The sequence below is a fragment of the Gopherus flavomarginatus genome, chromosome 25 (assembly GCF_025201925.1).
Source record: "Gopherus flavomarginatus isolate rGopFla2 chromosome 25, rGopFla2.mat.asm, whole genome shotgun sequence".
In the NCBI taxonomy this organism is placed as follows: Eukaryota; Metazoa; Chordata; order Testudines; family Testudinidae; genus Gopherus; species Gopherus flavomarginatus.
Window position 1 is genome coordinate 929,227 of NC_066641.1, and position 12,412 is coordinate 941,638.

A 12,412-nucleotide genomic window follows, 5' to 3' on the forward strand; every position below is an offset into this window, starting at 1 on the left:
GTATGGTGCAAGCATCGGTCACTCAGCTCATGTTCAGTCACTAGCTTTGGAGCTGTTCCAGGATGGGCTTTCTCATGCTATGGCTTTCCCCCCTCTTCCATTTTTGGTGGGACAGCCTATGAATTGAAAGGACTGTCCTGTAGCCCTCAGTGTTGTGCCTCAGGATTGCTCAGGGAGATGGGGTGGTGGGGAGAGAGAGACTTCCCTCACAATACCTTTTAGCTATGGCTGTGCTGGGATCCAGGAGGCCATGAGTTAGAGTTTTGCTTCTTCCACTGACCAGTGTTGATATTTCTGTGCACTTCACAACCGTTGCTATTTAGGAAAGTCTTGTACTCCCAGCTGTAGGAGGCAGGCAAGTGTCTCTTACCAATTCTATAAATAAGGGTACGTCCATACTACCCGCCAGATCGGCTGGTAGCGATTGATCTACCAGGGATTGATTTATTGTGTCTCATCTAGACGTGATAAATCGATCCCCGAACATGTGCCCCATCGACTCCAGAACTCCATCAGGGCGAGAGGCGGAAGCGGAGTCGACGGGGGAGCCGCGGCCATCGATCCTATGCCATGAGGACGGGAGGTAAGTCGAAATAAGATACTTCAACTTCAGCTACGCTATTCCCATAGCTGAAGTTGCATATCTTACATCGACCCCATGCCCGCCCCCCCCGCCCCCACCCAGTGTAGACCAGGCCTTGGTTAGAAGTGGGTTTGCACTTATGGCAGAGCTTGGAATAGAAGTTTCAACTGCTGAGCCACAGATGCTGATAAGAACAGTTTTAAACATTTTATTAAAGCTAATGTTAAAAAAATTATATAATTCATAGGTTGGGAAAAGAGTGTCTGCACATCTGGGTATAGTTTGTTTTTAAAAGTCATATGATACATAGAGTACATAATCAGCAATAACCCAAATTTAGGTAAATAGGTTTAACAATACAGTTTAGATATTAGAATCTGAGTACTCGGGTACATCCCTCATGAAAAGTTGTACAGAGATTTGGTTGTGGAAAACCAAATATATCAATGAGTGGAGATTGTCCCTCAGTAATTGAGAATTAGGTAGGTCATCCATTTAGAAAATACAATCCATGAGGAAAGTATTTCAGTTACTTTCCTGACTGCCCTTCTCATCGGCGTCCAACTCATTCCTCCTGATATTGCCCATGTCCGGTGATGTGTTCTATGTAGATGTCCCTTGACCACCTGATTGTGTCTGACACTATGAGTTGCCACATCAGCTGAACATAGCGCTGACCGATTCCACATTCTCTCAGCACTCACTCATTACTGGGGTCCCATGTACCTAAGGCTCCGGCGATCAGTGCATGTGTCTGGACCTGGAACCCTTAGCTCTCAAGGTTTTGGCCAGAGGGGCATATTTCTCCACCTTTCAAGCCCGGGCATCATGGAAAGCTGGGGTGCTGTTCTCTAATGGCACTGTGATGTCCACCATGACGATCTTCTTCCAGTCTTTGTTGGTGATGATGATGTTTGGTCGCAGTTGGCTGTCGGTTCCAGGAATGGTGGCGTTCACGGCAACCTTCCCCACAGGTGGTGGGATGGCTCTGGCCAGGCGATCTTGGGTGGCGTTGTATCACAGCTGCCAAGCTCTCGAATGGATCTTGCAGCTACACAGGATATTGGGTAGCGTCTCATTGGCGTAGCCTCACTTCCTACATCGCTTGTCCCAATTCCCGTGGCAGACGGTTCTGTTCAGTGGGATGCAGTTGAGCTGGGCCCTGTGGATGAACTTTCAGTTAGCAAATCGGATGAAGTTGCCCCTAGGGAGGAACTGGTTGCTGGCGTTCCACTTGCACATCACCTCGAACACCTTGCCCTGGTCCGGCTTCCATTTCAGGTTTTTTACATATGGACAGTGGATGACATCCTTCAGGTTCCTCTCCAGCATGGTTTTAGCTCTCAGAGTGATGATAGTGTGATCTGTATTGTTCACCTGTGGCACCAGGACTCCCAGCTCCTGGCATTCCTCGCACCACATCCAGTGGCAGCTGATACGCTTCTCCAGTTGTCGTGTAGCATTGGGGGCACGAGTCCAGAGAGAAGCAAAGTCTCCCCTGTCTCTCCCAAATTCACCTTCCAGCAAGCCGCTCAGGTAGGTGGCGACATCTTGGTTGGAGGGGGTCCTGACAATTCACTTCTTGATGACATCCGTGATGTTCCTCTCCATGGTGTCTGGGCATGTCAGAAGGCGGAAGGTGTGAGTGATACAGCAACATCGCACTGATCACCCATTCGAGGGATGTTGGTGCCACCCTGCCTGTGCGAGATATACACCAGTTCATTGCTGGTCCTTTGGGGAAGAAACATCCCTTTCTTCACCAGCTGCCGGTGGTGGTGTCTGCCTTGTTCAGAGGTACCTTTGTCATGGCAGATCTTCTCAGGACAAATGAGATACGGGGATCAGAAAGGTGTTCAAGGCGTTGATCTTCTGCCACAGTGCCAGTAGGGAAGAGTTGATCCTGGCCACATCTAGTAGGATCTCTGTGATGGTATCCTCAGGTGTCTGCTGGATGTGGAAACCCATCGGTATGCCGAGATGTTGGTACACTTGTCTGTCCTCAAGGAAGATGATAGGCTCACCCTGGATCTGAAAAGACGTAACCTGGACCGAATCCCTTCTACTGCCATTGATGTGCAGGGATGCACACTTCCTGGTGCTGAAGCGGAGTCCCATCCAGTTGGCAGCCTGGCTGGTGATGCCAAGCATTTGTTGGAGACTCTTAGGGTTTTCTGCAATGAGGACCAGATCATCTGCGTAGGCCAGGATATTCACTCTCTTGTATCTACATGCTTGTCTGTCCTCTCTGTAATCACTACTGTAACCATTAGTCAGTGCTCCCTGTCCCAGAATGTTGATTCCCAACACTGTGCTGCTGTTTAGCAGATTGTTGTGTGCCGCCACCCATCCTTGTAATACAGTACCTGAGTACTAAAATAGGTTGGCAATAGCAAGTACCTAGTGGGCTTCATGAGTCTCTGACCTTTTCGGGGTACAGAAATCTCTGCTGGAGGTAGGTTTTGGAGGTGGGTGTCATTCTGGTTTTGATGGGAAAGCTTTTCCTGGTGATGGTGCTGACAACTGCTTATTCCTTGTCATACTGTGGGCGGAGAAGAGGGCTACATTGACAGCAGGAAAGAGCTGTTTGGTGTGGCTGGTGTGCAAGCTCCTTAATTTTCTCTGGGTGGAGGGTAACTTCCAAGGTGCTCATACTTGGAGAATGACTGACTCGGTTTCCAGGCTTTGAGTCACTGGGTAACGCTGTCATCGTCGGTTATTGTTTTCCATCCAAACCATGTGAGCAGCTACTTGTCATCAATGAGGTTTAAAACAGGGAAGCCAGTCTGTGTAAGTTCATCCAGGATCCTGTCTCCAGGAAGGAAATCTGTTGGGGAGAGTCTGGCCTCTTTTTCGATACTATTGTTTTTAACATGTAATTAATTTCTGAAGGATATACGTGGTCAGATATGCCCATACTTTAGAACTTGGAACCCATTTGGCTTGGTTAATCAATATATACGTGGCTTGTCTGTCTCTCTTAATAGCAATCTCCACATCCTAAGGTAAGAGGACTCCATAGTGTTGATCTTAATTCTACTTTCCTTATGTGTTCCTAGGTGTGCTCTGCCTGAGCAGTGTTTGAGTGTTGATTGTTAACAAGGAAACCATGTGCCAATTTCCTGTGCAGATTTGTTAGGTTTGGGTGCCCCTGTAGTTCGTCCATTCTGAATCGTATTCTTTTAAATCAGTTCCAAAGTCATAGCTGTGGATTTCCAGGGAATGAACTGAATCACTTCTGTGTGGTTTTAATTGTTTTCCAAACTGCCTTGCAAAGTGCTGTTGCCTGTGTTGGCAACAGGATTTTTAAAATGTTTTCTCTGTGTTTGTTTGAAGAGTTCTACAAAATGAACCTCTGCATCTGAGTTGCTGATCTGGCACATGTCCCCTTGTTTGTGTAGGGAGGAAAAAGCTGCAGCAGCAGCGTAGTTTGGTTTGAAGTGTTGAGGTGATCCGTTTTGTCTACAGAGCCCATCATTATTCATAGATAAGGCCAAATGGGACCACAGTGATCATCTTGTCCGCCTGTCTGAGTAACCCAGACCATAGGATTTCCCGGAATTACTGATGAGAATGTAGAACCCCTCTGAACTACTGATCTTGAACAGCAAATGAACCTGGCAGCATTTCCATAGATGTGTCCCTTATTCAGTGTGTCGCCGTGTAGGAAGATGGTGAGGGAAGGGTTTGTATTTTTGAAGAACAACTCAGTTTTGTAACCAGATGCCCTCTGAATGGGCAGGGGGGCCCTGCTGTTTCTCACCCAGAGCTGACACACAGCATTAGCCTGGCGCTCGTGAGACTGACGGAACTGCTCTCTGTCAAATATTTCCGCCCTTTGCAAATCTGAGTGTTTCGAAAAGTCCATTCAAATGACAGTTATTAAAACTGGGTGGAAGGTCCCAGGTGACTCTCATCTGAATGGGATGGAGAAGCTCCTCTGTTGGGAGAAGGGGAGAGATAAGCCCTGAGGCTCAGATCCATAAAAGACATTGACTGTAGGTACCTAACTCTCAATTGATTTCAATGGGCATTAGGTGCCTGAATACTTCTGAGTGTGTGGGTATCAGTGTCCCATACTGACGAATGGAGCAGGGGCTGCTCTGGGAGGCTGCAAGGCCTTTGTGACCAGATTTTCCCAGTACTCAGACCCAGCAGCTCCCACTGAGAGCAACGGGAGCTGCTCAGTGCTGAGCTCGGTTGAGAATCTGGCCTCTGGTGTTTCACATGGGGTAGAGTTGCTCTAAAGCGTTTTTAAAGCCTCAAAAATGGGACTATGAATTTTCCCCCTCTCTGCTTGGATGACACTGACCTGCATAGGATGGACCCTACTAATGGTCCTTCAGAAATCCAGTCATTAATATCAACTTCCCCAACTTCTATTTGTTATAAATGTTGGTTGGTTTGTTTTTCATTTTTTATAGCTGCCTTCACTTCCATACACTCTCCGTGGTTTAATCTTGGGTATTTGCCTGTGTAGTGCAGACCTGGCTGGCTTGATCTGTATTAGCATAGCTTTCGCAAGATGGATACCAGGTTTAGCATGACCTGAGGGAAGTCAGGCTGTTTGCATGTAGGAGGAGGTGCTCTATTCCAGAAGTTGGTTCCCTTGAGTTTGTCCACTCTCTGTTTGACAGGAGAAGCATTGCCAACCACAAGCATTCAGAAATCGTGAGTCTGGCCCTTCCAATCAATGAGATTCAAAAATAATACATTTTGAGTTCTTTTTGCTTGCCTTGTTTTTGTGCCTTTAGCGTACATGTCTCCAACTTTTCTCTGCTACTGTAAAAACGAAAAATGTTCTGGTTTTTTTTTTTTTAGTTGGTTCTCATGTGATTCCAGGAGCCAGACCTTAAGTGTGAATAATGATACTGTCATGTTTGTGCAGGGCCTAGCACAGATGGGGATAAACTGGAAATAATTGTGCTATATAAGCCACTTGGCTGCATCTCTGATTTCCATCAGTGTTGATGGAAGTGCCATCTGGCTTGTATGGAAGTAGCCCAGACTTATTGTAATGAGTGACTTCAAGGTCCATTATCAGAGGGGTAGCCGTGTTAGTCTGGATCTGTAAAAGCAGCAAAGAATCCTGTGGCACCATATAGACTAATAGACGTTTTGGAGCATGAGCTTTCGTGGGTGAATACTCACTTCGTCGGATGCATGTAGACAATGCCTAGACTACATGCATCCAACGAAGTGGGTATTCACCCACGAAAGCTCATGCTCCAAAACGTCTGTTAGTCTATAAGATGCCACAGGACTCTTTGCTGCTTTCAAGGTCCATGCAGTTGGGTCTTCTGGGTTAACCCAGGATTTTATGACTGCCATGAAAGCCATAAGATTACTCCAGATTACCTTCAATCTGCACTCGCATTAGTGGCCATACACTGGATTTTGGGGATGACAGTTGTAGGGTAGGGTTACATCACCTGTCTCACTTTGAATTTGTGGCTGGTGGCACTAGTACCTGCAAGGGAGGAGACTGGTGGCCAAGTGGCACGTTCACGTGTTGGGACAGGGAAAGCGTCAGTTTGTGCAGGGCCTGGCACAGTGGAGCTCAGATCCTGATTGAATCTTCTCAGCAGTAGTGCAGTACGTACAACAGTGACAGGTATCTCCAGGCCTCTGCTATTGTAAATGTCCTCTAGGCATTGTCTCCATGTGCTTCTCCTCACAGGTCAGAAATAATCAACAGATTGAACATACGGGGCAGAGGTTAAAGCACCACTTGTGGTCACCACACTCAGCATTTTTTATTGCAAGGCAAAGAGTTCAAGAAACCTTGTGACAAAGCTGCAGTGGAGACCACGAGTTTTCTTTTCTACTAGAATCTCTCTGAAGTTCCGACCAGCTAGGAATCAGGCTAGAGGTTCCTGCTGCAGAATTTTCTGTTTGCTTGTTCACATCCAGACTGTAGTGGCAGGTTGTCGTGGTGCACGTGTCTTGTATTCTCTGTTTGAATTTTGGTCAGTTTCATTCAAAGCATACATCTACACTGCAGCTGCAGTGTGATTTGCAGCTTGTACAGACAGACACATGCTAGCTGTAACCTAGAAGATAGAAATGAGGCAGTGATCTTCAGTGTGGGCTGCACATGTGAGTATATCTGCAGGGGGACGGGGTGCTTGTGCAGTCTGCACTGACGTTGGCACGGTTGCGTCCTCACCTCCACAGTGGCTGAGATTGTCATCTTTATATGTTGGCAGGATCACCAGCTATTGCCCTGTTTGTGCCCAAGGCCTTGTGCACTCTCCAACAAGTTGGGCCCAAGTTGGACGGCCAGTCTCCTGGTTCATGTGGCACTTGGGTGCAGCAAGTTGAAATTTCAGTAGCAGACCTGTGTGTGAAGTGTTCTTTGATGTGAACCCAAACTACTCCACACTCTTGTAGAGCCTGTTTCTCTCTGGAGCTGCTTTTACCAGGATTCAAGTATCTGTTCAGGCTTTGGACCCAGCAGGGCCGATGATCTCAAAGCAGAAGGTTGTGTCACCCCAGGGGTATCTTTCTGTGCTTGGGGCTCCTTTTGCACAGAATGTAAAGCTTCTCCTGCCTTCACCCACAGAGCAGAATAGACTAGTTGGGACTCATTTGTTAACATTGCTATTAATTATTTGTGTTGCGTTAATCCCTAGGGTCCTTGTCCATGGCTGAGGCTCTCGTGCAAGGCACTACAAGAAGAGAACACAAAGGCAGTCCTACTTTTAGGAGCCCCTTTGAGACATGGCAGGTCCTCATCTCTGCAGCCTGCTTGCCTGTTCTGATAGAACCTGAGCCTGTCAGCCCATCTACTACTTCTTGCTTATGCTTGGGTGGTAAATGCGTGGAGAATATTTACATCGTCCCAGGGGAGAGTATTGGGGCTGGCATCAGTCAGCATGTTCTGAATTTTGTCTGAAATTGCGTGAATGTATGCAGAGTGCATTTGGTAAATCCAACAGTGTCAGGATCATTCCTGACCTGATTGGGAGCAGTGATCTGTCTGTGAAGACTTTCAAACAGACTATGAATGTGATCTTCACATCCTGTTGAATCCGTGTTGCATGGCAGGTGAATTTAATACTTTAACTTGTTCACTTACAAGTTAAAATCTTCCCCCTTTGTCTTCCTACAGGTGTCATGTGATCAGAGTTAGGTGGCAGCAGGAGTTGAAATGCATTCCAGTCACACCACTGAAAATGGACCTGACCCCAAGGTAGTAATACAGGTGAGTGCGTCCAGTTGATTTTCTCAGGGCCTGTCTGATGAGTTTTTGATCATGATGTAACTCAAGTTCACCGACTGACAGGTAACTGGAGATTACTGACATGACTGTAAGTGCTAGGCCTGCTCTACGCTAGAAATTTTTGCCAGTACAACAATGCAGATTAAGGGTGAGAGCCTTTTTTTTTTTTTTTTTTTTAAATGACATTTCAGTACAGGCAAAAGCCCTCCTCTAGACACAGACAAAAAAGTACTTTTACTGGGATAGCGTATTTTGCTCAACTGTACCGGCAACGTTTTTTGTTTTGTTTTGTTTTTTTTGCCAAAATGAACGGTCTCCACTAGGAGGGGTTGCTGGCATTGCTATGTATAGTTGCCCTAGTCTAGGCTCTCAGTCTGCAAACATTGTTCCCAATGGCAGAGATTTGTGTCATGGAAAAAAAGTATCTGTGGAGTGTCTAAACTAGCACGCCCAAGGATGTTAGTTAACACCAGTGAATTGGCAATCAGTTAACTTGAGCTATATCACAACCAAAACCTCTAGTGTAGTCAGGCTCTCAGACTAAAAGGCACTTACAGTGCGGAGAAGATGTAAAGTGTTAGATCGGTGCCAAGGAACATTATTACGGAAATGTTAGTAGCTGGTGTATTTTTCTTTACACAACCTTTGGAATCTGTACATGTTTACACACCACATTTTAGCAAATTAGCTTCAATCATAAGGATTACAGTTTTGTGCTTAATTTAGTCCTAGAACAGAATTAGTCCTAAAACAGCAATTTTAAGCCTTATTTGGACCCCATGTATCTTCCTAAAATAAACCTTCCACCTGAAATTTGGTCTGAAATCATCACAGAATATCATGGTTGGAAGGGACCTCAGGAGATCATCTAGTCCAACCCCCTGCTCAAAGCAGGACCAATCTCCAATTAAATCATCCAACCAATTTTTGCCCCATATCCCTAAGTGGCCCCCTCAAAGGTTGAATTCACAACCTTGGGTTTAGCAGGCCAATGCTCAAACCATTGAGCTATCCCTCCTCCATCATGGACAGAGGGACCTAGACAAATCAGAGGTTCCTTGGCACCGATCTAACACTTTACATCTTCTCCGCACTGTAAGTGCCTTTTAGTCTGAGAGCCTGACTACACTAGAGGTTTTGGTTGTGATATAGCTCAAGTTAACCGATTGCCAATTCACTGGTGTTAACTAACATCCTTGGGCGTGCTAGTTTAGACACTCCACAGATACTTTTTTCTCCATGACACAAATCTCTGCCATTGGGAACAATGTTTGCAGACTGAGAGCCTAGACTAGGGCAACTATACATAGCAATGCCAGCAACCCCTCCTAGTGGAGACCGTTCATTTTGGCAAAAAAAACAAAACAAAACAAATCAACAAGGACAAGTGCAGAGTCCTGCATTTAGGATGGAAGAATCCCACGCACTGCTACAGGCTGGGGACCGACTAGCTAAGCAGCAGTTCTGCAGAAAAGGACCGAGGGGTTACAGTGGGCGAGAAGCTGGATATGAATCAGCAGTGTACCCTTGTTGCCAAGAAGGCTAACGGCATATTCTGCTGCATTAGTAGGAGCATTGCCAGCAGATCGCGGGAAGTGATTGTTCCCCTCTGTTTGGCACTGGTGAGGCCACGGTGGATCTGGAGTACTGCTTTCAGTTTTGGGCCCCCCACTACAGAGAGGATATTGACAAATTGGAAAGAGTTCAGAGGAGGGTGTCGAAAATGATTAGGGGGCTGGGGCACATGATTATGAGGAGAGGCTGAGGGAACTGGGCTTATTTAGTCTGCAGAAGAGAAGAGTGAGGGGGGATTTGACAGCAGCCTTCAACTACCTGAAAGGGGGTTCCAAACAGGATGGAGCTCAGCTGTTCTCAGTGGTGGCAGATGACAGAACAAGAAGCAATTGTCTCAAGTTGCAGTGAGGGAGGTCTCAGGTGGATATTAGGAAAATCTTTTTCACTGGGAGGGTGGTGAAGCACTGGAATGGGTTACCTAGGGACGTGGTGGAATCTCCTTCCTTAGAGGTTTTTAAGACCCGTCTTGACAAAGCCCTGGCTGGGATGATTTAGTTCGGGTTGGTCCTGCTTCGAGCAGGCGTTGGACTAGATGATCTCCTGAGGTCTCTTCCAACCTAATCTTCTATGATTCTATGATAAGAATTTCTTTTGGAAGACAGTGCCGAAATATAGGATAAGGAGAGAGAAGGGGGCACATTCCAGTTTTTCTATGTAAGAATTGTATTTTAACATCCATCTTAAAAACACATCTCGTCTTCAGTTTCTCAGCCTTTTATCTTCAGATAGGTGATCAATTTTGAGGCTAGAAATGTTTGCAAGCTCTGTTGGGGCCTTATCAAAGTTAGCTGAAGCTCTCGTGGGGAAGTTAAGCTTTAAATATAAACCTGATTAAGGCCTTTGGGCTCAGTTGTGGTCTATGTGATGATGATTTACCCCAATGTAAATCCGTTAGCCTCACTGAAGTTGCTCCTTATTTACACAGTGTAAGAAAGAAGAAAATCGAACATTTGGTGTGCAGAATTCTTATGGTATCACTGTAATGCCTGCTTAAAAGCTCTGAGGGGAATAGCACGCACCACAACCCACCTTCCAAACACAGCTGCTAGGTCACGTTCTTGGGTGACTATCTGATGTGTCCCTTTAACTGTTTAACACAGCCAAACCTTGTTAATACCACACACAACATGATGAACTAGGCTTGATTTCTGATAGCGGAACAAGTTCCAGTTGATCAACTGTTGTGGTTGATTCTTCTGTGCGAGTCCAGTAGTTATTTCACATCCTGTTTTTAAGCATTGACCTGTTTGTGCAGTGTTTCTCATACTCACTCCTGTTATCCTCTGTTTATCCAAACAAGTGTCTACACTAAAAAGTTAGGTTGCTTGAAGCGAGCTGTTCTTATAACACAAATCCACGTGCTTTATCCTGTAGTTGATCAAGAAGCAGTTGGTGAGTTCCATCAAGGGATTGCAGAAACAGTATGTAACCTCCGATGCTGTTGTAACCAGTGACACTGAAGATGCTAATGCCCTGTGCTGTGCACTAGAGGCTGTGTTTGTGCATGGACTGAAGGCGAAGTACATAAAAACAGAGGCTGGAGTAAAAGGGAAAAAACCATGTGGCCGTGCACCTCTTCCCCAGCCCGTCTTCTGGGGCTTGCTGAAAACCATCACGCACAGGTAAGGAGCTTCCATCTGGCTGTCACTTACAGCTTGTTGCATTCCTTGGTACATTTACATATGTTAAAAGCCACGCAGTTCATGGAGCAGTCAATAGTCACATGGCGAACTCAAAAAGGACTCTCTGCCCCTCATCCCACCCTCTCTCAGAATACTTTGCCCTCTCTGCCACAAGCTTGAGGGAACACAGACCATGGAAGGGGCCTGGAAGATCGGCAGATTTGGGCTGTGTGGGACCAATGGGGGAAGCAAGTGCCAGAGTAAAGGGACCCCTTGGGACAATACCCTCTCCTCAACTCTCAGATCTTAATCACTGAGAGCATCGCAGTTGTTGGGATGGGTCATAGGAAAGGAAGGGGCCCCTAAGGGTACATCTACATTGCGATAAAAAACATGAGACTCAAAACCCAGGTCAGTTGACTGGGGCTGCAGGGCTAAAAACTGCAGTGTAGACATTTGGGCAGGAGCCCTGGCTCTGAGAAACTCACCCACGCGGGGTCTCAAAGCCCCGGCTGCAGCCTGAGCCCGAACTTCTACACTACAATTTAATAGCCCTGAAATCTGAGCCCAGCGAACCCAAGTCAGCTGGCCTGGGCCAGCCGTATATATGCTTGAGAGTCTTATATCTCAGTGTAGACATCCCCTCAGACTCAGTCTGCAATAAAAACAGTTCTGAGTTAGGGGAAATGCCCACGGTTTTAGCCCACTTTGCTCCATGGTTAAGATCAGGGCTGTCCTCACTCAGGAGTGCCATGGTCAAGGGGGTGCCATGCAGCAGCACAGAGGAGCGTGCTGCTGGTGTACAGTCAGAAACTGCTCCTGGCTGGCAGGGGAGCACTGCATGAGGATGGGGGTGTTCCAGATTTCTCCCTGCTTCCTACAAGCAGAGGAACTTGGGGTTGGGGGGGTGTGGCAATGAGTGGTGCATCCAGGCACTCCCTGCCAAGCGCTCCATGCATCCAGGTCACTTTCCCCAGCTGGGCCCTGCTCTCCTGTCCTCCCCTTACGCAGTCCAGGTGAGGAAAGTGACCTGGATGCAGTGAGCCCTGACACCGCTCCTCACTCCCCCGCTCACAGCCCCTTAGGGGTGCACGGACGAGCAGTGTTTGGGATGGGGGAGTGAGCAGCAATGCCAGCTGCTCTGTGCATCCAGGTCTGTTTCCCCACATGGGCTCAGGATAGGGGTGCAGGGGCAAAGGGGGCACCCATGGGGACCAGGGTCAGTGGGGGGCACCACACCCACGTGGGCCAGGCCACCAAGATACAAGTTCGCCTAAGGTGCCATTTTCCCTCGGGCCAGCCCTGGTTAAGGTTTTGTCTACAGTACTACAAGCCGGAACTGTGTTGTAACCGGGTCAAGGGACATCCTATGGTAAGCAGGCTCCTTGACTCCATTGTTGTTGTAGA

General features: G+C 47.1%; 1 protein-coding gene across 6 annotated transcripts in view; it reads left to right on the forward strand.

Annotated features, from left to right (window-relative positions):
* Positions 1-12,412, forward strand: part of PLEKHM1 (pleckstrin homology and RUN domain containing M1) — a 55,861-nt gene that overhangs the window by 16,430 nt on the left and 27,019 nt on the right. For 4 of the 6 annotated variants that reach the window (XM_050935061.1, XM_050935064.1, XM_050935066.1 and 1 more), the window contains 3 exons: positions 463-583; positions 7,698-7,790; positions 10,758-11,005. In XM_050935061.1, coding sequence (XP_050791018.1) covers positions 7,737-7,790; positions 10,758-11,005 — 302 coding nt within the window. In that variant the 5' untranslated portion in view covers positions 463-583; positions 7,698-7,736. The remainder of the gene's footprint in view (positions 1-462; positions 584-7,697; positions 7,791-10,757; positions 11,006-12,412) is intronic. The other 2 variants (XM_050935063.1, XM_050935062.1) reach the window with 1 other exon arrangement.